At 37.9% G+C, this 26,728-nt stretch overlaps 2 protein-coding genes across 8 annotated transcripts in view; one reads left to right on the plus strand and one right to left on the minus strand.

Moving 5' to 3' along the window:
* Positions 1-26,728, plus strand: part of LOC135131219 (pancreatic triacylglycerol lipase-like) — a 173,906-nt gene that overhangs the window by 100,704 nt on the left and 46,474 nt on the right. The window lies entirely within an intron of this gene.
* LOC135131212 (agrin-like) overlaps positions 1-26,728 on the minus strand; it is a 147,729-nt gene that overhangs the window by 97,574 nt on the left and 23,427 nt on the right. For 2 of the 6 annotated variants that reach the window (XM_064058819.1, XM_064058816.1), the window contains exon 2: positions 16,355-16,384. The exons of 2 other annotated variants lie outside the window; for them this stretch is intronic. In XM_064058819.1, the coding sequence (XP_063914889.1) occupies positions 16,355-16,384 (30 nt within the window). Of the gene's footprint in view, positions 1-3,927; positions 3,979-16,354; positions 16,385-26,728 lie in introns of all 6 variants that reach the window. 2 more of the 6 variants (XM_064058814.1, XM_064058815.1) reach the window with 2 other exon arrangements.

Below are 26,728 nucleotides of genomic sequence, written 5' to 3' on the forward strand. Positions count from 1 at the left end.
ATCTCGCTAGCCACGCCGAATACACCAGCTCCGCGTCTGCGAAGTGGGTTCTGTTCGGTGTTCTTGAGGGCGCCAGCTAGTTGAAAACTATGTCGATCAAACAGCCCATTCCACGGAAAAGTCTTGCCAGAGTGAGCAACGAAAACGTAAAATCTATCATGTGTTAGGCGGAACTCCTCTACGAATTCGCAAAATTCCAATTATTATCACGCGCAGCAGCGGAGCTTGTGGCCTACATTTTTTACTATTTTTGACCGTGCATCTCGAGCATCTTTCTACAAGATGTTAAATTAAATACCCGGGACTCAACTTCCGATAAAAACACAAAACTTCTATGATGTTATTTTAAAACGAAAACTTTGGAAGTCCGCTATAATTTTAGACCGGATCGATGCTCTATGGGAATCTTGGAGGTGTTTTATTATTTAGAGCGTCGAGGAAAATAAAATTAAATGTTTAGCCAAAGTTTTAAATTATTTAAAGAAATTTTAATTTATAATTGACAGTTCGTTTTATTTGTTGAATCCCACCAAGCCGGTGCAAACTGGGTCATTTTTATCCTCTTTACAAGTCTTCCAAATGAAATTGTGGGTGATTGTTTTTTTTCGCGCTGAAAAATTGATGCGACACTCAGAAAAAACAGTCAGTTCGAATTTATATTTGTAGTCACGCCGGAATTTGTAAGCAGAGTTTGACGTCTGCATTAGGAGGGAATAATTTTTTGGAAAAGGAAAAAATGAAAGGATAAATTATATATGTGTCGGGCGAAGTGCGTTTGTGGTTCGGTCCTTGGCAAAAATGGAATTTTGTACTTAATGACGGCGTAAATAATAAATAGGTGTAGGAAATTCGATATAAGTACGTCCGGGCATCCGAAATCGTGATTGGAGACGGCGTATTGAATCATTAAGGGTTAAATTCGGTGCTTGCAACATGTGTAGCGTGCGTGATTATCGAATATTTCGATCGATAACAATTGCGGTTTGCATCATAAATGGCTATTTGTGGCGGCATTAAGAATTCATATGTGAAAAATGCGGCGGTAGTTGTAATATATAAATAAAAGCGTGAACGGAATTCGGGAACAACGTGTTTAATCTGAGAGCTTGTTAGGGCAAGCTGTGCCGTTTAACCGCCAAAACGAATCAGCAAAATGGCTGTTAGAAACTAAGTTGGATCGAAAAACTTCAAGAGAATAGGGCTTTTAAAGGTAACAGCTATTAAATTAACCAACTAGGGTTAAAAGCCACAGGAAGTTATAGCAAGTAATGAAGTCAAATATGGACTTTATTGAAATATCCAGTTTGTTTCAATATAGGAATGTCTGTTTTGCTAGAACCCGAGCTAATAGACTTTGGTAGTGTTGTATAATGAAGTATGCATTCGGTATACTCTGGATATTAACCGACATAAGGATAACGCGCGTGACTGAGATAGATAAGAAGCTCCCGTTTCAGGAATTCCTATTATCTTCGCCAGACTACCAACCGCACTTCGTCCCCACTATGCCAAGATGTCCAACGTTAACACTACGCAAAAAACAATTTCGAATACCTCTCGCGTATACGTTTTTGCCTCTCTTTCCAACCGAAACCCCAAAAACACTAATTCAAATAAACTCCACTAAAACATGCCTTTCGTCGATCGACCCCTCTTTTTGTCGTTCGCCTCACATATAAATAAACTTTAAACCATAATTACGCAACGCCACCCGCTATGACATTCCAATATACCTAAATGTTTAAATGTGTCAGTTATGGTCGTATATTTAGCAACAGCGTTGAATTACGTTATATCAAAGCGGTCGAATTGATTCATTAAACGTCATAGCCGGTTAAACCGGGCTCTATTACTCCTTCTGTTCAAATTTCGTTTTATTGCTGCCTAAATTTGCCACGCTGCCACCACCTGATGCAGCTTAAACGATACATTGTAATTTTTATAGTTTCAGCGTTACTAATATTACAAAAATTTTTACAAACTACTCGGTTCACCGTACGTTTAACAATACAAGAACTTTACCTTTGAACACACAAGCATCACGAGAATTCGATCATGAACTTTCAGGAAATGAACACTAAACCGCACACACACAATTCAAAAAAAAATTCCTTCGCAGGCAAACGTATTTGTTTACTGTGTCTTTTTACGACTTCCACGTTCCACAATACAACACGAGTTTTTCTCACAGCGGCGCAACGCCGTTTCCTACATGGATGTCGTCGCAATTTCGTACGTTTGACCATCGTACGAATAACGTGGCACGGAGATCCAAAAAGAATCGATTCCTACGTCCTACGAGCAACGCAATTCTGCAGTATTAAAAAGGTTCATGAACTTCCAGGAAACCGACACTAAAGTGTACAATTCAAAAGAATTTTTGATTTGTGCGAGCAGAGCGCGCTACCGTCTAGGTATATCGTAAATTATTTCTCTTAGTTACATGAACCTGACTGTAGAAACTGCGTCAACATTTGCAATTAAATACAGGGTGATTTCGAAATATGTGCAATAAACAAAAAGGGGAATAGCTCACAATAAGAATATCGTGTTGTTTAAAGTTCACGTTCCTAAGACAATGTCTAGAAAAAATTATTTGAAATTAAATATAAATTGTTACACACGCCTCTGGTAATATTTCTTGGCCTAGTTCTTTCAATGAATGGCACAGAACGACTCGGGTTAAGAACCAAAAAAGTGACTGATAAGTGACGTGCAAAACACGAAAAGGGTTAGTCATGCATCAGTTGATTTTTCCAATTCAGGGTGTGTCGATATGGTAATGCTTTATGGTGTGTGCGAACTTTTGTATTAGTAGCACAGCATCTCCGAGATCATGGTACCTTCAACCTCAAACTCACAACCACAGCCGTGATAGAACCGAAAGAATACTGCAAGCTGATGAACAAATTTTGCACCGCGTCCAAGAAGAGCCCGACATCAGCACTTGCCGACTTGCAACTGAAGCTGGAGTTTCACAGTTTGTAGCCATCGTACATTAAAAGAAACATGTTCAAAAAGTGCAAGGTGTAGAGCCACGTTTTGTAATTTACTGCAAATGGTTGTTACAACAGTATCGTGAACGCCTTAGCTTTTTAAAGTGCATTCTGTTTACGGATGAAACAGGATTCACTCGCAATGTTGTTTTCAACAGCCACAACACTCGCGGTTTTTCATAAATGTGTAGGCCGGTATCGGTTGGATGAAACAATTAGTTTATGGAAATCAACAGTGTCCAGAAAATTTTGAAGAGCTTCAACAACAAGTGAAAGTGGCAGCCGCTGCAGTTGGTGGAATTCCCAGTGGTTTTTACCTATCAACAAACATGTTGCGACGTTCTGAAGCCTGTATTACTAGTTAAGGACAACACTTTCAACATTTCTTGTAAAAAGGTAGTAGCATTCTAAGTTGCTCTTATTTTTGTTGTAATAAACAATGTAAGATCGTTGTGGCAAGGAGCAAACATCCATCAGAATAAAAAGTCGATCACCATGAAGCATTACCAAAAATCGGTCATTCTCAGGACCACCGAATAATCTTTCGCACTGACCTTTAAAGATGAATGAATGTATGAATGAGCGAATGATAAGCAGCAAAAAGTCGGTTTTACTTTTAATTGAAACTGGAAGTGTTTACACCGTTTTTATTCGAGCGTTTTTGCAACTACTGTTTACAAGGTGGATCAATGACTTCGTGTCGTGGGTGGTTCATGGGGGTTTTACCCCACTCGATTTTTAAATTGTTTTTTCTATATTTCCACATTACTACGGCACGTGATGCCGTGTTTAAAATTATTGTATTATTATTTCGAGATCACCCTGTATAAACGTCCGATTCTTTCTCGATTGTTTAAATGCTTCTGGACGAGTTTCAAATGTGCGAACCGATCATGAATCCCTTTGTACTGTCGTAGTACGCTTTACTTACTTGCATGTTGTGGACTAGCCAGGCCGCTATCCAACAGAAGTTTGTTTTCGTCTGAAAAAATAAAAAACACGAAAGAATAAGTCGAAAAACAAAAACTTATTATTTGCTTTGTGTTCGTAGTATGACTTTAAATTTAGATATAATCACAAAATACAATTACGACCGAAAAGTTTAACTTGAAGATGACAGGTAATTATTAATCGTCAACAATTCAAAGAAACAATTTGAACAGAAAATTTATTCCTACGTTTTTATATTCCGAAGCTAATAAGGGGTTAACGTTGCGATAAGCTGAATCTCTGGAGAAATGTTGAACGATTTCAATGAAATTTAAATCAAGTGTATTAATATATTTAATTTAGGATTCCATCACGATGGAATTTCTTTCTACCTAGTTTCCAATTCTCACGGCGTTGGGACGTAAATTACGTCATGAAATTTACATAATTTTATAAGCTACACGTAAATTCAGCTCTAATACATAATTTCCTTTATATACAGATTCACAACAAGAATACATCACGACACCGGCGCGTGCATTACGGAATCAAACGTTCCAATAATACGTCTCACCCCTTTTTCGACAACGACACAATTTATTTTTAAATAACCTCCGTCCTAAAGACACGCGAACTAACAAATAAACGATATGTTTGGAAACACTCTTCATAACTTCAGGAGCTTATTGTGAGTAAAATAACTTTAAGTATAGGACCTATCTCGATTCCTTTGGGAACAAAGCCCGCCAAATGTGAAAGCTTTCCACGTTACTTTTTGTAAGAGTATTTTTTCTACGCGCATCTGAAACGCATGGAAACAAAAGGAGCTTACTTATGAGTTTCGAATCGTAATCATTTGTTAAAAAAAAAACACACAGACAGACAGACAGACACACACACGATAACAAAATTCTTACGAAAAGTTAAACTGATGCCGAAATACCGAGTTCGCTTTAACGTTAATCTATTGGCATTCAGCATGTCGGCGCGAATATCAGCCAAAAATATTTTTTGTGTAAGGAACGGCTGACGGCGTAAATATTTTTTCCCGTAAAGGGTAGGTGAAGTAATGTAATTGTGTACGGTGTGTCGTGTGTCTAGAATTTTTTAACAGGTGAAGTTGAGTTGAATAAAAAATTGATCTTTGATGTATCCGGATATAATAATATGTTCGAAAAGAAGTGCAATATCGAATGTTATCGGAGTGCTCGTCCGTGTTTTTGATGCGGGGACTCGCGCCCAAATAACATCCAAAGTTCGAAATAAAAAACTTCGTCTCGGCAGTCTTCGGTTTAATGCAATTTCTGTGTTTGTTCAAGATAATTCTATTGTATAATGATGAGGTACACAAGAGCTGAATTAATTAATAGCGTTGGCGATTACTAACGCCCGCGAAATATGCAAACTTTTCGAAATAACGCGAAAGTATGTATCGCGAAGTTGATGAAAGGCCCGAACTAGTTTTAAAGCTCCTTAGGCGCTAATGCGTATACCAGATCCCGGTGTAGAGACTAGAGAATAGCTTCTATTTTTTCGTGTAATTCCATTTGGAAGGACTTTCGATAAGCCCCACGGTTTCTATACCCTTCTTCGAAAGCTCGGCACGGGATGATTACAGAAGTTGGACTTGCAACAGCATAAACCCCTCAGGCCAGCTTCTTAGCTGCATGTGAAGCACGCGCCCTTGAAGGATGGCACGACAGACGAGTATAATTGCGCCCAGACGTGATCAGAGTTTAACGCAAGAAGCGATGATCGCTCGCTTGGCTACGGAAAATTTGATTTTTCAAAGGGCTACATTCGTAATTAGCAACCAGAAGCCGTTCCCAGAACATTATTCGACTTGTACGGCTGACATGAAATAATGGATACGAATGCACGCTGAATTTCTCTCTACAAACCGTCAACGATCCAGTCCGGCGCATCCGCCATTTTGACGGCCCCTGACGCTAATTAAAAACTTCGGGCAAACGCAAGAGAAATAATCGACAAGTCGTCGGTCGACTTTCTAGACTTTTCCTATACTTATTAATGATCCTAGACGTATCGCCGTTTTGTCGTCGGGAACCCTCGTGAATCTGAGGTAAGTGATGCATTTTTATGCCGTACGATTGATCTGATCCTGATTCTGGTTTATTGCGAATTCATCGAGATAATCTGTCCCTGGAGACTAGAAAATCAAACCCGACTCTGCTGACACGGAGCTGGTGTCCTTTACATCACGATTGGTTCTAGTGAGAGGGTAAAACACGTAAATCTAACGCCTGCCTGGTATAACGTTACTTATAAAAGGCTCTAAATTTTTGGACCGTAAAGAGTATAGCTATTTTTTAAGTTATCGCGAAGTATTTTAGGGTTTACGGTGAGTTAATAATTTGAGTTTCTCTCTTAAGGGCTTTCTCTTCGCGCTTTAGAAATTTTCGCGTCTTAAACAGTAAACACACTCTCGAAGACAAATATTTCTTTGTTGAAACAAGTTTAGTGAATTACAAACGTTGAAGTTTATCGAACACGTGGGATACGAATTCCAGATATTTTAAGTCGTGTGGAAAGAATGAATAATGAACGATTGCCGTAAAATTTATGACGGGTCTCCCAAAACTCTAAGATATCTAGATTCAAAGCGTTGAAATAAATTGATGTAGAGGTTCAAATGTATTATGTAGACGCGAACAAATTTGTAAGTTTTATTTTTACTTTCTAGAAGAAATAATTCGCATATCTTGGGAGAAGAAATCTTTGAAGCTATGATAAAATTTATCAAAGTTAAGCTCTTGGGACAAACGTACGTACGGTCGGTATAAATAGAATTATAAAACTTCATCACGACACACGCAAACACAAATTCAATTTGGCCGAACCCTTACCTATGTTGCTAACGCAACCGACAATTATCTCGGCTTAAGTATTACAATGGCTGCATTGTGTTCGTCGTACTCGAAGTAGAAACTTTTCTTTGCGAACTGACAACTAAAAGATATCGAGGAGTTTTAAAAGTAATTGTGACGGCGTTCTTATTCCGTCTCCGATTTATTGTTTTCTATTAGGTATAGAGATAAAAACAATGCGTTCGTCTGAAAGTGGGAATGTAGTACGATTTCGAAAAGTGTCCGTTTTTACACGTATTAAGGGTTAAGTTAAGAGTCATAAAAGGCCGCCGTTGCATTGCGTGCGAATTCCCGATTGAACGATCCTTCATGCCGTAAAAACGCGATAAAGATGTTGCAGAAAAATTCGTAAAATATTCTGCTAATATAAACATAGCGTGCGTACGCCTAATACGCGAGCACAGAAGGGTAAAATGCAATATTCAGAAATCTACTTATCTAATTATCGTAGTGTACATGCCTTAATCTAATTGTATAACATATAGCGGGATGTTTCCATTAACGTTATGCAAAACATCGAAACGAGCTTTGGCGTAAACGTAACTAGCAAATTTTATGTTAATGGGAAGCGTTCCAAGTAGTCGTAAAGAATATTAAAGTTGAAACTCTAGACAAATTCATACGTCCCGATATAAGACATAATAGTTTCGCAGTGGCTTGTGTAACTTACATGGACGTCAAGATAGTATATCTGATTTTATATCAGACTTGCGTCAAGAGCAGCTGAGACGAGAATCAAATCTGAACCGTACGTGTCCTGTACTGATTTTAAAAGGATAGCTTGTCTGCCGGAGGTTGACGTTAACGTCTAAAAACTGGTATCTATACTCAAAACAAAATCCTTTAATAATTTTCTAGACGAAAACGCGCATTATAATAAACCATTCGAGTTATTAACTTCTAGAGCAGAAGATGTATAATCACGATCTTACGACCATCAAGTTGTTCAACCTTACCCACTTTCACTCTCCCTAAATTGTCGAATCACCGTATTTTAGCGAAATCACAATTCCGTTGAACACAAATGAGTCGTTAGTGCTCCAGAATTCGGCTGGCTGAGGAAACAGCAAAGTACTAAAATTTATTTGGTTATGGATCTCTAGGATTACGATATCTTACAGTTGGCAATACAAGGAAATTTATGAGAACCACTTAAATTAAAACAAAGGCCAAAAATTCGGCTCAATCCGGACTAATTTTTTAATTAATCGTATCAGAGTTGAAATTCTTCTCGTCGTTTCCCATTATGTCCGGTAATCGAATGACACTTTCTAAGTACATTTCGACTTATCGAAGAATGAACTTAGCTTTTAATTTTTGATATTGGTATTGATATTTCGAGAGCTCTCGTTCTCGTGGATTTAACGTTTTAAATAAAGTAAATTACAAGCAACGAATGGTAAACACATTACTCTCGCCGCAAATATTTGATTTTGAGGAAAACCTATTTTCGCGAGGTTTGCTGAAATCGTCAGTATTTTACATCTATTTTATTCTTTAACGCCTATCTGACCATTCATGCATCGCTTAGCGTAACTCGGTTAAAACATTTACGGATAAAAACGTTCACGTAAGCAATTCCGCACTCTATTATCCGGACATCTAGAAAAATCATTTCGTAATTGCTTATATGAAAAACCCTATACTAATAGCCTTGTTGATCCCTTTACGCTCGTGCTGTCGTAAACTTATATAAGACAAGATAAACCGAAAGATTAAATACGATCCGACGAAGATAAACCGAAAAATCGAACTTGAAACTCTCCGAAATATAAATAGCTCTTACCGGGTCGATTTTACCGTTGGAAATTCGGCAATTGTGTGTCTAGGGCAACTTTCAATTACTTTTGTAATAAATATCTTTCAAAACAACGAAAGGAGTAATGTTTGATGGAAACGAATTCCTTCTACCGCGTTGAGAGAAAAGATTAACCTTTATTACGACGACCAGACAACTAGGTACTTCTGAGACCTTGTCATACCTAGTGACATTTCTCGACCGCAACACCCCCTTTTACGGATTCTTCCGACATAACAACCAGTCCGAGCCTGGATTGACCCCGAGCTCCCTTATAACAAGAATAAGCTTTGCACCGCGGCCAACGGCCACCGGCTCTTAAGGGGCTACTCGAGCTCATTCTCAAAATTAGAGTTATAACAGAAACTGTTAACGTTCGTAATGGATTGCCGTGTCTTAATAAGTTAAGGAAACATGGCGCGAAATAAATTAAAAATTCAACCCCAGTCGTACGACGTGTATAGTGGGTTGCCTAAGCAAAGCACTTCTTCGTTATATTCAGTCCAAATCAATAACATCCATAACTTACAACTTTCTGGCGCCCATGAAATGGAACGAAATAATTGTCAGAAACGGATGTTAATATAATGAAAAATGTACATGTAAACCGATTTTTCAAGTTTTCAGGTTCGTATATGTTTTAGGATGGTTGTGAACTAGTTCGAATAACGACGCTGCTAAAACACATAATGGAAGCCGCTAATTGCTGTTTTTAACGTGGTCGAAAAAAGAAGCGTTCGATTGAATTTCAATTAAAGCGCGATTAGTTCACAATCAATAATAGATAAATTTATTGTATGTTCAAAAAGAGCTCATCGTGCAATTGCCACCCCGTATTGATATTTTAAGTATAATTGTATTTGCTCTTCAACCGTTAATTAACGAGAACAGACGTTAACATTAACATTTTATGGAATGACGACGTAATATAATATTTTAGATAAGCAAAACACGTAAAAACCGACGCGAGGAGGAAGATGAAATATCATCCCTTGTGGGAATAGTTGTGTAAAAGCTACCGAAAAAATAAAATCTCCAGCTTAGTAAATAATTGCAGTAGTGGAAATGTCGGGGTTTTGTTTACGAGAATAGTCATTTACTAATTGCTTTAGGTATACGCAAAACAGCTTCGTGATTTTGAATATTCTGTGCACAATTGGTAAATGATGGTAATATGTAATGCGACGTTAATTACTGCTTTTAGTGTAAACCTCCAGGATTTTAACGGATAATTAAAATCGAACACCGATTTGACGCGCCGTTTGAATCCCACTTTCGCCCGAAAATATATGTTACACTTTTGGTTCACGTAAGTATATCTATCGATCGTTTATTCGTATCAAAGTACATGGTAAAGTTTATTATTTTTTGTGTGCTCTAAGTGCGTAAACCTTTAATTACACCGCAAGATAAACATCCCATAAAATTCGCTCAACCTTTAACTCAATTTTCTGGGCTCAAAAGCTTTACGTTAATCATACACTGAAAGGTTTAAGTTCATAATATTTAGTTTGAATGTAAGGCGACTATTTTTTTAAGAAAGTTCTCGCTTACTTCGTCCCGAATTTAATTGAAACGTAAACGTAATTGTCAGGTTATAAGTACTCCGTCAAATCGTGTTGCCGAAATAAAACAATGGTTATTGGCAAAGTTTGAAGAGATCTTGTGGTTTGTTCTGATAAGTAGATTATGAGGACTACCGTCCGACCCCTTTTGAACTCCGTGCTTGGCACCTCTACAGAAACCGATATCCAATTAGGATTACGGCGTACAGTTTGATGTTATCGAAACTACGAGTAGGATGCCCTATTTCTCCGACGTCAAGCCATACCATCAAACAAACCGACAAATTGAATAAAAATCAATCGGAAAATTAGCCACTCTTTTAGTCGGCTTAACTGCTCTCACCGACCATCCCTTACCTTCACCGTATACGTAGGTACGCTTATGTGGAATTATTTAAAACCGTCTCTCTATCAGTTCGTCATCACCTTACTTCGCCATGTTAACATTAATAAAATTTCTCCTACATTTTCGTGAAGCTCGTTGTCAATTTGTGCGAAATTTCGAAGCGAAAAATAATCCGTGGAGCTCGAGTAAAGTGACGGTTCAATTTGACACTTGATAAACATTTTATATGCCGTTAAATAAAAATCGAAGTCATATAAGTCTTATTATGATTGATACGTGATGACGGCAACTCCAAAATATAAAAACAATATTTATCAACGGAACCATGCATGATTCATATTTTTTTTTATTAAAATCGCTGAAAGCTCGGCGCGTTTTGTGCGACCCTAGAAAAAATAATGTTATTTTGTTTTAATATTTAATTTAACTTATTTTATCAAATTGTTTATCGACCGTACTAGATGGCGCTACCGTCAAAATTCAAAAACTTTACAATATATTTCCGTAAAGAGTCGCTATCTTTTTTTTCAAATCAAACAAATGACCTTTATCCTTTCTCTCGAGGTGAGGGTTTACTCCGACAAACAGTATATTATTAAATTTAAAGCAATTATTAGTACAAATCTCGGTATTAATTAGCCGCTATTGTATTCCCCGTTGTTTACGTGTTGTGTTTCACACTTGACAGTTATTCTATTGATAGTCCGTCAGAGGTTCGGGGAGATAGAACTCTGCCTGTCAGTATAACCGCATTCGTTCCTGGAAATTCACGTTTCATTAACGTACGCATTTTTTAGCTTCCAAATTAACTATTTAAACAAAAATTGTTTTAAGCGCGTGTAGGCAACCAGTTATACTCAATCAACTTGCAAAGAGTATCAACAGAGTGAAATCAGATAGTGCGTGGTTTGCTATCGACGAGCAATTCTAATTCACCGTGACCGAAACATTTATTCTCGGTCACACGCATTTGATACTAAAACTATTTGATTAGAATAATTTGCGGTAATGGGCACTCGAACTGTTATTACAGTGAGCACTCGTTCCGTTTAATTCCATTTTCTCGACGAAATTAAAATTCTACTATACATATACTAGACCTATCAAGATAAAAAACAAAAAGTAATAAACCTCGCTACGATCATTAGTAATGAACAAAATTTTTTTACCGATTCTATAATCTGATAGGTACCACGGAAAACGTTATTACCGTAATTATCTTGTTATTTAAATTTCATTAATATTAAAGTTTCCTTCGATAATAAATAAAAGGGAAAAAGATTTCTCCCGGTTCTTCTCAATTGACAAATTGAAAATCGATTTGATAAAATTGCATAAGGGAGAGATAGACGTACTTGAAATTAGTTATGAGAAAAGTTTTTCGTTTTTTCATATTGCTCCCATTCCGGCCGGAAACAAACTCGGCTCTTACATTTTAAGCGTTACAATCCACTTTGAGGCAACAGAAAACTCGATCATTATACGGGGAACGCACACGTAAACCGTCGAATTAAAATATATTTTTGCGTTTATTTTTGTTGCAGTTTCATATCCGATCCCTATAGTTGTCCGTGGTACCGCGTTAGCGTTAGTACTCGGCGTTTCAATTTTGGCGCTCGGTGTTATCCGATGTAACTTTCCATCGTGTGTTCTCGTCGCAGAAACAACAATCGCTCTGTTTAACTTAAATAAAATTTGCATGAAGCACGACCGAGTTCAAAACGACGAATCAAGGGGCAAATAATTCGAAGCGGTTTAGCAATTGGCTTAGCGAGGTGAATGGAATTCCAGAGTTTATTCTGGTTATTTGAGTAGAAATGAGTTATTCACTATTCTTGCGTAGTTTGAAGGAATCGATTGCGATCTTTTATCTATTTTATTTCCATTCCGAATGACCTGTCGGATGGTCTAGAGGATTTATGTATAAAGCCGGTATGTTTCTTAGCTAGGATCAATTTTTGTTGTGACCCGTTTAGAATTCGGCATCGATCGTTTGCGTAAGACGAGCGGTTAATATTGTGATTCTTGTGTGCTGTAAATGAATCGAGTTTGTGAAGTGGGTGTGCGTCTGAGTATGTTTGGGGAGGGTAACAATGAATTGATAAGAGTTAGCGTTGCACATTCCGTGTTCGTGCAATGGCTTTGTTGATTTTAGGCAAAGCAGTTTAATCTAAATGTGTGTGTATTCGGCAACGTTTCCAGACTTGAGCGTGATTGCCCCATAGCGCCCGACTCAATTTGACGCAGTAAAGTAATGCAAATGATAGTCGAGTGAAACGAGCAGAAATTCGCGGCCAACTAATCCAGAGTCTTATCCTGGTGTAAGTTCGTCAACTACCTTTAATAAGTGGTACAAACCTAGAGCAAGCGAGCCTTAATGAATCATGGTCCGGATATTGCCCTGTCGGCGCCCTTCCCTCATTCAGTACTTCGGTGGGCTCAATTGCACGTCATTACATATACAACATGATACACAACTTGTGAGGAATTTAATCAAAACTACGGTTATTAGAATCGATCTGCTGCATTTCTTAACGTCCCGCCTAATAGATTGCGAAACAAAGGGATGAAAAACTTAATAAAAGTACTACACGGGATATTAAATTACAAATTTTAATACCGGCGGGACAGAAGGCGGAGTGTGCAACTAGTATGTAAAAGAAGTCGGTACCAGCCAGGCCTGTCTTCTTAATAAGATTCACAAACTTTCATAACACCAAGTCTTCGTCTTTTTCTCTTTGGAAAACTTTTTCGAACCTCTCGCTTATTATAATTTCCCCGCGTCAACTCCGATGACATCAATCTATATAATTTCGAAGCAATTACGACCATTCTCTATGCACCTTCGCACTATCAATCACCGCCATTTTATTCAAATTATCCAATCTACCGCATACTCACCCGCGAACTCCAACCCTTTTGAAAATCTTCCCGATTACCGACACCATCCAATAAAACTTTCCATAATTTTTCACTGAACAATAATTTGCGCTTCGATTTCGCCCCCAGTTCGTCCGAGACGGGCCACCACGATCGCACGCGAATCTGACCCATGGGAGATCTCTCATCGTCCGAAAAGAAACACTCGCGACGCGACAGGTTCCAGCCAATAATGAGCTCGATCAGAGAATTACAAAAACGACATTTCTTTCTCTGGTCTTTGCGAAATATTTGCGCAATTACCAAATCTTCATTCCCAAAATCGTCCAAACAACAAATTTTACTTTCGTCTTTTATGCCATTTTCCGTCATTTTCTCTCGCGTTCTTAATTATTTCCCCGTTTTATTAGACAAAATGAATTTCATGCGAAGCTAATTAAGTTATAATGATCGGTCGAGCGTTACAACCTGCGACTTAATTCGGTCCAGTTCTCTCCGTGGTCGCCGATATTTTATTCACGTTATCCGAATTCCAACCCTTTGAAAATGTTCACAATCACCACCACCGTCCAATAAAACTTCCGATAATTTTTCAGCCAACTAATAATTTCCACTTCGATTTCTGCGCGAATTCATCTAGAACAGGCGAAAACGGAATCGGCAGATACATGCGAATCGGTGCCATCAAACTTTGTGGAATTCCACAAAGGCACAAAGGCGTACTCGACAAAATAAAAAGTTAAAATGCAAATTAAGAACTGTAAATGGAAATTAAAAGATAAAACAGCGAGATAATCGCTGCAATCGCAGTGGTTAAAATTACTTCATCGCATAAATTTTCAAAAATATCTTTAACATAATCTCAAATATGTGTTAAACTGCTCCGGCGACACCGCGATGAAAACGCACCAGAATGTAAGAAAAGAACAAACGAGCAAACAAAACAAAGCGAGAAATGTCACATTTTAAAAGCGTGCCGGCAAAAATGCATTAAATTTCGGCGATTTTTTTTAAATTTACGACGTACGCGTTAAGTGTGCGAAGTTGGAGATGTGCGCGATATGCACACGACGACGACGACGAAGTTGCAGATCTTGGGCGAAAATGATGTCGGTATTAAATAAATGAGCGGAGAAAGGTCACCTTTTTGGGGTTAATGTCGAGTATTTCTTTAATACATCTCAGGGGAAAAATTAGCCAAAGTCTAAATTTATAGAGCCGGGGGTGAAAGGTTGTTGAAGTCGTTTATTTGATCTTTGGATGATGATAAAAAAAATCGATGTAGGTGTTGTTCGTTTTGAAGTTAATGTATGCTACGTAAGTAGATTTGAGAATATAAATTTCCGTCCTAGACGGGAAAGGGCAAAGGAACCGACCGTTAGTGAGGTCGTCATAGAGATTTTAGGGTCGAAATGTACACAGGAAGGGATCCACAAGGAGAAGGCAATAGAGAATATTTAATTTATTATTCATAACTATTGTGTAACACTTGTCATTTACATGTTTGATTAGCGAATCCATCGGCAGTTCGGGCAAACGAGAGGATTTGGTCGAATTGCCGCAAACAAATAAATCGGCTCGAGACGAAGGTATTGTTTTAAAACGAAATTTAACGTGTTAGGTTCGTTGTAAATTCTATAAGATCGAAAGGAGCAGGTTGTTTTGTTGTGCCTTGGGTCGCCTAGGGTGAAGTTAATCCTATGGGAACTCGAGTGACGTCAGGACAATTAGAAATTGTGGTCGCAATCCTCGACTGCTCGTTCACAATAAAGCTGGAAATACAACAAGCGCAAACCGACGACTTCATTTCTTACTAATAGTATGAATAAGATTAGGTACATTCAAATTTACAAGAGTCATTATATTTTGAACGAGGTCTCCCCGATTCGAATTCATCCGATTCCGACTTCTCGATTCTTGCGATAAAAAGCGCATTCTCTCCACTTATCTAAATTTATTTAGCCCCCTTTTGGCGAAAGTTTGTTTGGGCGTCGAGCCTCATTATTCCTTGTCCTCATGAAATTTCTCGAATTTGTCGAATTTCAAATTTCTTGATTGAGCTGTTTAGAAAAAGTGCGTACTTTACTCAACAATATTTCAGCCCTCTATTCCGCTCGCTTTTAGTTTGTTCTCAAACATGCGGGTTGAATTTGACACTCCCCTTGAGGTCTGATATTCCACTACTAGCACCCACTTCTTTGATGTGCAGTTTATTATTTAAACACAGTATGTCTTCCTTATACTAGTCTACGCTATTCCCATTTTACGTTTCTGACACACCTTTGTTCTTGCCTACACGCACACACACACATTTGCCTCTTTTTATCAAAGACGATTCGCGCTTTTGACATTTTTACACAAACTCGGCCTTTTCGCAAAATTCTCCACATCTAAAACCTCCCATTTTCCGATACTTCTTCCAAATTTCTAACCGTAGCCGTGTCAAGGAAATGCACAAAAACTTAACTTCTCAAATTAGAATGTACATACAACACGCACAAATTACGCAAATGTGTAAATTTTAAGTGGAGGCAGTTCCTGGAGATCGCCGCAAAGTTCTACGTTGATAAATTCGATTAATAAAGAAAACACCAACGACTGCACATATTTTTTATGGGAGTAACGAAGTCATAAGGAACACTCCTTCTGTTGTAAAAGTCTGATGGTAGAGATTTTGATTCGTGTTTCATTAAAATTCGGTCGAGTTCCACCGAAACGAATAAACTACCGCCTCAAGAAACCCGTAAAAGCAGAAATAAATTAGAACTTTTAAAAAGCCGATTAGGAGTTATGTACATACTTACTTTTCTACATGGATGAGGGTTGTCGTTTAAAGTTAACGACTTTTGTTTCTCTAATTGAGTTAGTAATATACAAGAGTAATGTCATTTTGTGTTTTTAGTACATTAATTTAAGAAACTCTATTATAACTAACTTCGTTATGAACTTACCATTAAGGAAAAAAGAGACTTTGAATTTTGCTGAAAAGAAAAAATGACAATTACTAACTGATGTGTAATGGAGGTGATTAAACTTACTACATCTACAAAACGCTGTTGTGGAATTTGCAGAAGAGGGGAGAATCGCTTCAGCATTACACTTTTTTTTCGTTAGTCGACGGAACAAGTTTTTATAACAAGTGGTAAAGTTTAAATTTTTTCTTGTTTTTTTCTTGCGTGCTACGCCACTTGATGCCCGGCGAACGTCATGGCGCATGCGTCAAGCGACGAAAGTTCGAAAAACTAAATCAAATCGCGAGTCCTTCTCGTGGTTACGCCACTGGTAAATGGGTTACGTGTGACTACACGTACTTCTCTAATTGCTTTCTCTTCCCTCCAATTAAAAATTATCGGCATTCGCTCTAAGAGCGTTTTAACGATCTATCTAAAATTCTCTGTTGACGAACTCGGATCATGTCACGCGGCTAATGTAGCGTCACCTCTTCGAATAATTATCGACAAAATTCCAAACTAGTAGTGAACTGTTAACATTAATCGCGCCTTGTAGTGTAAATTAGTTAAAACCTCAACTTAAATGTGTACGCCGTATCAAGGAAAACAGGCTTTTAGTCGAAAATAATTTAATCTACAGGAGAGTCGAACGTCGCTATCGTGCACTTATACAACCCACAATACAGTTAGGCGAGTGCGTGGCGGCTCGTGCAGATGTATCTCTCCGTATTTTCCGTCTCTGGTAAATAGCAACAAGAAACGAATTAAGACCATTTCCGATCACGTGTAAAACCAATTTATAACTTCATTCCATTCGAGAAATGAAATTATCACGAATTAAACGTTAACTCGATTACTCGCGAAGTGCGCAAAGGGCTTTTTAAGCAATTAAGTGTTTTGCCAAAACAGATCATTACACAATATGTGTTAATTGGATTCCCGTTTGGTCGATGGAGGGTATCGGACTCGAGATCGTAGGGTTATTTGCTAATAAGGATAATTGCGCCGTATACAACTTATTAAGTTTAAACCGCGTTCAATGCTGACAATTACTGCGAGTATTAGACCGTGGCTAAAATGGGTAAATTGAGTAATTACTAAAGCCGTGAATGCTAACGGACGCAGGGTGTGTACGCAAGGGTGCCAGCGTAGAACATCACTTCTTTGTCTTATCTCGGTAGGTTCCAGTATACATAAAAAATTAATTTAAAGAACATTACTCGCTAAAATCTCAACTTTAGCAATTTTCCCGAGTTTCTAAAGCTTAAAAGGAAAACTCAAAACACAATAAGACTAAGTAAATCTTCCTAATTTTTGGATGAGGCCCTAACGATTTTAATTTCGGAATAAGAATAAATTCCACAAAAATCAATGCACGCTCAACTTAACGATTATTCTTCGCACTCGAGAAGAAATCGCCATACTACTACTACTATACAAAAACATGAAGAACTCCGCGGCTCTTTTATCAACACGGTCCGAGTTTTGCTAGAAATACTCGTGTCGAAGTGAGAAGTTTGTCTACGGCGTGCATAAAAAAAGCAAAAATCAAGAAAGAGTTCGTGGCTCGAAAATGGAACTTTCAATAAGTGTTCGGTGATTGTCACCTTTATCAAGACCGGGTGTACGGGCGCGTACGCCGCGTATTCTTTGCCTTTGAGCGATTTCCGGGAGAGGTGGTCTCTGTGACCCACCGTACAAAAGAGATTCGAGTTATATGTCGTCTATATGAAACTAAAAATACAAAAACACCTGACCCCAATTAAAATCTGGTTCCAGATTTCATACCGAAAGTGCTAGTTTTACACGGATTTCGCTTAAAACCACCTTCGCGTTAAACATATGTAGATTGCACGCATCATCTTTCATACGCTGCCACGCGTACTTCCGTATAACAAACCCACCGAATGACTAATGCACAAATGTAAATGTAACGCGGTTGTCATAAATTACGGAAATTGAAAAACGCATTTCAGCGCTTAACGAAGCCTTTTGAATACGCGTAATTCAAGACCCGTTTCAAGGACGACAAAAAACCCCAACTTGCTTTCGGATCCACACTGCGTCTTTTTATGAAGTTTTTGAGACACACTGCCCCCCCAGTCTCGTACTTCTTTATTATGCGAATCGTTTTCGTCATATTTAAGTGCGCCTACGATGACGATATCCTTCCATCTTTCGTACTTCTGCTATGTCGTATTCTTACTCACACAAAATGCCTCAATCGTCGTAAAAAAAACATGTTCGAAAAGTCACCTGTTGTCGATACCGAGCGTACGGTTGGTTGCCTATAAGGTGGTACCACAATTGATACGAATGAACTCTAGTACTTCGCAAGTTGCTGTTTTAGTTGTTTCGTAAAATAGCAACTTAAAAGCGAGCTCGTTTTTGTCGCGTGACGTCACCAAAAACTGACAGCGTGACGGAAGTGGAAAAGTTCGTGTTCCGTTAACCATCTAGAAGAAAGGGACGACCGAAAGCGTATCCATCATCAAACGATTTTAAAGAAATTTTTTTGCCGAAAATGCACAGGCGTCTCGACTGGTAAAGTTGACAAACTTTCTGTCGATCGTTACAATGTAGTGGGTGGTGTTTGTTCCGGTGCGACCCGCGTCATATCGTGTTTATATTTTTGTAGTCCAATTTTTGTTTAAATAAAATGTTGAGCTTAATTAACGGAAGTAACAAAGGCTCGGGTTTCGTAAACACGGGCGAGTCGTCGGAGTTACGCAAAAGAAAAGGATCCTTATTTAAAGACAATTTACTTTAACACCTACTCTAATTTTAAAATACAAGTTAGGAAAAAAAGGTGCCTACGCAGTCGTTTTATCTTGGCGTTTTTGTGCGTTTCTCAACTCTTTGTTAAAAACAGTATTTAAATGGAAAGTAAAAAAATGTGTGTTTAGATCGATCAGTTTGCGTTATAGAGCTCGAACGGCTTGATAACGTTTTAACCACGTTTATTACATCTTGGAGTATTGATTTGCGGCATTCACGAAGCAAATGTGGACAATGATAGCATAATTAATCTTCTCGTATGTATAATACATAACAAACACGTCAAAACATAAACGATTAAGTGTTTTCACGAAAAACTCTTTGAAAATATGTGTGCTTTATTTAATTTATTTATGAGGGAAACTTTTTCTATAAAACTTCGCATCTATGCGGCATTTAATTAAAGTCGCAGATTGATTGATTAAAAAATGACGAGAACAAGGAGAGGAGAAAGGCGTCGATTTTTGACAGAGAATTTCGTCGATCACGATTTCGTTTTTCGTGCGCGCGGGGACGACGAGTTTCCTTCTTTCCATCGTGGGTACGTTTTGGTGGCGTATTTTATTTTTATTTCCTCAATGACGACTAATTAAAGTGACATAACATTTAAAATGCAAAGAGAACCAGTAGGACGCCCAGTAATGACGCAGCTGACATATTTATACGATGATTTGAATATCACACATGCGAGCAACTTAACTGCCGTTCACGAGCTTTACGAATTGTGCAAAAGGCTATACATTTGCGTTACAAGATTCAAAAAAGCGGACGATTTATCCGAAATGACAAATAATAGAAGCACTGTTGTTGTCTGTATCGCCTCCGTTCTCCACATAGCTTATCATGAAGCTGAAACCGTACCGAAATTTTCATGAGGATTTGCCAAACTTCTACAAACGATGACAGGCGTCAGTTTACGCTTTTCGTGACAAGCTCATAATTTAAAAAAAATGCTTTACTTCTGCCGGGTTGTATTCATATTGCTACGTGTTTCCTTTTAACCGTGAAATGAAAGAAACACATCAAATGATATATGGTGAGAATATTCGCACTTTCGTCGAAATTTCCGACAAATTAAAACGAATTCGGTTACAACTATTTATCTGGATGAAGGTAAGCTAAGACATTATTTAAAATTAAACGAGTAAACGAATCAAATCTGTTTCGAGCTGGTATTTGTATTCTTCTCGGGCGACGAACATTTATAAGACCACCCCCTAAACATTCTATTCAACGTTGGAGACACATTACCCATTGTTGTCCCTAATAAAGGTAACTTAATGTCTTCCATCACTGATTTTACTTCGCTGCTTTACCACCAACGTGTAAAAAACGTAGGCGCGCTGCGTAAATTATATTCATATGCGCCACAATCGATTCCATTATGATCGTAATTTTTGCTCCGGAATATATGTAGTATGTACAGAAGACGAAAAATGGATCGAACTACTTCAAATTTGTACCGAAGGCGACGAAAGTCTAGAACCTTAACGGTGGAACGTTTTATAGCGCGAGTCGCACATTATGCTTACACGATAAATCGGAATTTTTCGTTACTTAAAACGATAAAAATGATAGGAGCTGGAAAAAATTAGACAAAATATTGGACAATAAAACTCTTTCATTAAGTCAATAAATTCCGATATTTCCGAGATGCGACATGATCCCTCACTTAGACCTTTTACGGTTTTATTTTATTTGCTTTAGTAAAGATTTACTGTCGAGATTGTTCCTCTATGAGTATTGTTCACATAAATTTTTACGAGAGTGGAAGTAATTAAAGAAGCTTTCGATTTTTCGCCGGTTTTCGAAGAATTAACAGTATCTCTGTTTGATTAAACGATATTCAATACGTCCGGGATGAAAGACAAATGTGATTCACGTTCCGGCAGTGTTTGAATGTTTGTACAACTTGATTGCTGACTGCTTGATTTCGAGTATATTTTATCATTTATCATCGACAAATCCCGAATTTCACATAAAAATCGAACAGTCGCCTTTCTGTAAACAAAAAATATAAATAATAAATTATTCGATAAAAGCTCAAACAATAGAAGCAAGTCTGTTATTTAACGTGACGTGATTTATTTTGTCGGATATTTTACACGGTGGGTCCCTTCTTTAAATTTGCGGCTTGTCTGGCACAGGTTTAAAGCTCATTGTGCATTATGTGGGAGGCCATTTGTGAGAGTGGACACACCTAGTCCAATAAAAAATAAATTTTTAGGGCGGCTAATGTATTCAAGGGTAGATTTTAAACATTTTAAATGCTACATTAACGTTAAAATGTTTTATTAACAAAGGACAATAAAAACAAACAATTTAGAACCGAATTCCGAGTTTATGCGATGATTTATTCAAACATAATGGCCCCGTATAAAAACGTCACTACTTTACTTTATAGGCTTTATTTCGTCGGATTTTTAAGCCGACAAAAACTCGAATATTTACGAAAATTCACGTCGGACATCTGGCCCCGGTCCGAAATGAAATATGTACGTTTTTCGTATCGTTATCGTCATTTTAGCCCCGTTTTAATATTCTAAATAATTAATTATTAATACGCGAAAAGGTTGATCTCTCCGCGCCTGGCGCCTGATACGTCCATGTAGTAGGAAGATTTGACTGACCTGAGTCGATATGTTAATAATCATAATCAATTCTTTAGTCGACGGTTGCAAACTTGTCGATTTATTTCTTTATTATTTGGACAACTTGCTGGCGCCCTAAAAAATCACGCCGGCTATCGAACGAAGCAACGAAACTGAAATTTTGTCGATATTCGAATAATTTCCCAAAGACGGATCGAATTTATAGTTGTTTCGCGGCGTCGCGACACCGTGCTTCGTGGAATAAACGTCGTTTCTTAGATCGCTTTTACTGTACAGCTTAGACGCGATAGTGGCTTTAATAATGGAGCAAAATATGCAGAAGCATAAAGCTATAGATTACGACACTGTAATTCCTTCAAATGTACGCTACTCTGAAGTCCAAATTCCTCCATTTGACAATTAAATGACGCTCAAAACGTAGCTACAGTCACAACATTTTCAAACTAATGAAAACGCTAATGCATGTTCGATGTAATAAACACTTTGTTTTATAATAGAACATGAAATTTGCAGATTGACTCGTACACTTCGCAACTATGTGATGTTTCATTCAAAAGCTACTGTTCAATATATTAAATATCACTTAAAGCAAGATGTCTCATTACTATAACCTCTTCTTTGAATTTGCCAAATAACTTTCCCGAACTTGGCTAATAACGTTCCGACATATTCGTATTTCGCTCTAATGATGTTTTGCGAAAGCGCTAAAACAAATGTTTAATCCTCCTTTCGCACTATTTGTCTCGGCAGTTACAAACTACTTGTATTTATAGCAACAAAAGATGATTTGTTGTCCGCATTGTCTGTTTTCTTTCTTTTATGTAGCAAAGACAACGTCGCATTATATAGCGCGCCGCGCTCAAACCGGAGGGAACTAAAATGATTTTTTTCAATTTTTACTGCCTAAAGGAGAAATTACACGTCTCGCGAAAATAACTACACACGTAATGGAATGCTATAAAATTAAAGCACATGAATTATTACGGATAGCTGTCGCAAAGGATGGACACGTAATAAAGATGATACTTATAGTTTACGGTCTCGGGGTCGCACCGCGCCGTGTAAATGCCCCTTAAGAAAGAACTTTATCCAGTTAAAATAAGTGACTTATTTCTTTACAACATTATGAGCAAAATTTATTACTGCGGCCGTAAAAGTCACAATACTATATTGCTTAAAACTGGTAAGTACAGCACTTCCGGGAGTTTTTAGGACATAGTAAAAGTACCCGACAACAATACTCAGCGTGTAACGTCAGAAAACTGCAACGTGATTATTGTCGGTCGGGGCAGCCACGAAACAGAAGTGTCTTTTGACGCACATACTCATATAACTGTTAATGGAGTAGTACGCCTCGACGAAAAAGAGACCGCAACAAAGACATATCCATTATGGGATAATTCGGCATTGAAATGACAAAGCAAGCACGCCGACAAGTCGCTGGGTCTTCATATCGATTTAACCAATGAAGTAGACGACGTCGAGGCAGCAACAATTCAGTAATAGCACAAAGCTTTTTGCTACTCTCTACTACGCGGTGATCATGAAGTGGATATGAAACAACTTCATTCCACCCTTACTTAATACTGTAGTATTGTAGTGTAATATAATAGTTGATTCGCTTTTATTTCCAAGATTCACGATATGATTCGACATCCGGTTTTCTCAAATTCCCCGTGTTACTTACCACATCTGAACTACACCTAAAGACATCTAGCGGTCGATAGTCGACACCAGTGTGCCCTCTGTGGACGCTTCGTGCAATTAGCATACATATTCGTCAACCGGATTTGGTCATCTGAATCGACTTTCTGCATCATCAAATTTGCAGAACAGACGGATGAGCACCGAATAATACATATCTACTTTTATTACTGCTGCGACGTATTCTCCCTTTGCTCAAAATAAATAGCACTTTCCAACTATGTGCATACTTGTGTCACCGTTAACGTCAAAGTGAGTCCTTCTGGAGTAGAAAGCTCGACATCTATAAATCATGCTTACTAAATCGGCAAAGTTCTGATATCGAAATAACTTATCGAAAAAAAAGCTTGGAATCGATGCACAAAATAACTTTGACGATTTTAGGACGAATTTCTATGATCGACGTCGTCCAGAGACCTGAAAACTTTCCAACAGATGAAAAAGTGTAGAATAAAAAAAGAACGTGGAGGACCGATAACGACAGTGGAGCTAGGCAAAAGTGATAAATAACATAGAAATTCATAAAGTAAATAACCGACACCTTCGTATTAAATAAGTCATTTACGACCGCTTCCTGATTTTTCCTTTTTCCCACAGCATACAATGACTGCAGGTGTGGCCAACGGCCCCGGTGAATTCAATTTTCTACCACGTAGGTGTTCAAGTATAATTAACCTACTGTTACTAAACGCTTCACTGTTTTACGTCAAAACCATTAAAACTTATCTCGTCGAGGTTTCTAAAAAATCTGAATCTAATACTAAAGCTTTTAAGTGGGTTTAATCCCCCTTAGTTTTATTAGTTTAGGTGTTAGGTACCCCTGATCCACTTGATCTACACAAACGTGCCTATTTCCATCATTCTGTCATATAGGATTTTCAGTTTAATGTTAAGGTGATGTATCTCTGCGTTTATCTAACTTGTCTCTTGTTTAATCCAAACATTAATCAATCCATCCACCTGCCACCGTGTTGTCCTCGATGTGTTTGCGTCTCTAATTTTTTATTAGCGTATCTGAGTGTTAAAAGTCCCTTAGGGGTCGAACGTTAAAAAGTTCGTCCTTCGCTGCGTTGACACTGCTTTTAGCTATGGGCCCGCCGGCTCGGAAAAATTTAAAGAGAACTAATAACGGACGTTCGATGTCGAGCTTTCGACGCACCCGAATGTTTGTGGTGGATCTCTCCTTCAAACAAAATTGGACAAACCACGAACGATCCAAGTCGTATGGTTATTGCTTCAGTCGGACCCGCCAAAGTTCACACTATTGTGGACTGTTAAATGAATCGATAATAGCAGGAAGCTTCAAATGGGGTAAATTTCCGATCGAATAAATTAGTAACGAATGAATTTTTAATTTTAGCCGGCAACTGTTAAATTTTGTATTAATTACCGTAGTCGAGCATCCAGTAATAAAACAAAACCATAAACTCCATAGAACATAACGCAGAAACGTAAGTAATTAATTTTCTTTATGACTACCTGAGACGGTTACGTGGCAGTAATTCAACGATCAAAATATTGTTCTTAACTTTGCAACGGGATTAATAAATCAATATAGGTGGAGTTGTTAATTGGGTGCACCTTACGAGGACGACGGCAAAAAAATAATAATAATAAAAACGGAGTCGAAATGGGGACATAGATCACGGCTGTTCTTTATACTGATTGGAGGATTTGTTGAACGTCGTAAATAACTAGGGTATGCTTCACCTGATTCGGGTCTCCCTTACAACCCCGATAGCCCCGACACCTATACTACGCCCACGTTATATATAGCCCGCGTGTGACTGTTGACTGCACTTTCTCTCAGTTTTGGTTCATTTTGAGTGTTTCGACCTGTTGGCGTAACCGCGGGCGTGGACGTCGAAAAAATTTTTTTTCGCCGAACAAGTGCGGACAGTTGGAAAACCGACAAATATATCGATCGAATGTGGCGTAATTTATCGGTTTCGGGAACGCCGTAATTATGCATATTAATATTGATTTTATGCATAAATTGACCGTAAATAATAGAATTTTCTGCTTGATGTAGCCCGGCTCTTATCTAAATATATTATGCTAATGTGTCGAACAGTACATAAACGTAATGTTTGATTTATTGTTTATTAATGAAACACACGGTGAGCGTCGAACGCGGCGAGAAAAGATCGCAAAATAATGGTCCGACGGACTGTTAGAGTACAATATCGAGTGTTTATCTAGAAATCTAAAAACCCCTTTAATGACGAAGTGGAGTAAAATAAAGCGATTAAAGGGAAATATAACGCTCAAAATCTAGATAAAAATCAAATAATGAGCAACGAGAGAGACAGAGAAGCTTAATTTAACAGTAAGCTCGATATTTTTAGTTAGAACTGAAATCGCGTAATTGAACAGTTTTGTTCGATACTCGGCACTTGGCGAGTTTAATACCAACTATAATTAAAACTACAATTTTGGTATTGAATGTTTTTCTTTACAGAATTCGAACGAAAGATATAATTAACAATTAAAATTAACACTCGGTTTAATCCAAGACTGCTAATGCTGTAATTGCATATTAAATTTTTGGTCTCTCCCTTTTCACATTTTTCTCATTTCCTAATTAAACGGAAAATTGCTTTTAGAAATATAAAGTATAAAGCGGTCTGTTCTTTTTGTCAACTTCCCCTCTTAAAGATTAATATTATCTTTTTGATTTCAGAAAGAGAAAGCTTAATCCATTTGCATCATTTTTGTTATTACTTGCTAAAAAATAAAATTGTTAATAAAGTATTCTAATTAGTCGAGCGTTAATCTACTTTCTTAATTGATCAAAAATCCAATTACTTAGTACTCAAAGAGACAGAACGCATTATGCGAGATTCTCCCGAACGACGATCGTTCGCGACGTTTAGATACGCAAAATTTGTTCGGCTCTATTTCCACTTACATCTTTCTTTTGTCCCCGGAGGCCAAATACGTTGCAAAACTCAGAACGTTATTACCTAGAACACAACCAACTCGTTCTTCTTTATTGATTCTCAGGAAATTATTGCATTTCCCGAATCCTATACTCGTTCACCAATTCATCAATTTTAAGGAGTAGTTACGGGAAATGCAACGAAAAAGATTAATGACACAGAATTTATTACTTCCAACAGAGGAAAGTGGACTGCTCTAAGATTAAGAGGTGACATCTCAGAATAATATTACTTCGTCAACATCTAACCCCACTCGCTTACCCACCGGAAACTGCCATCCCTTCGTACGCCGAGAACTCATTTGCGACACTCAAACCGTAACGTAAACTGCACCGCGA

Source organism: Zophobas morio, unplaced genomic scaffold, assembly GCF_036711695.1.
Source record: "Zophobas morio isolate AGI-343-1 ecotype UQ-CSIRO unplaced genomic scaffold, CSIRO_AGI_Zmor_V1 ptg000019l, whole genome shotgun sequence".
NCBI lineage: Eukaryota > Metazoa > Arthropoda > Insecta > Coleoptera > Tenebrionidae > Zophobas > Zophobas morio.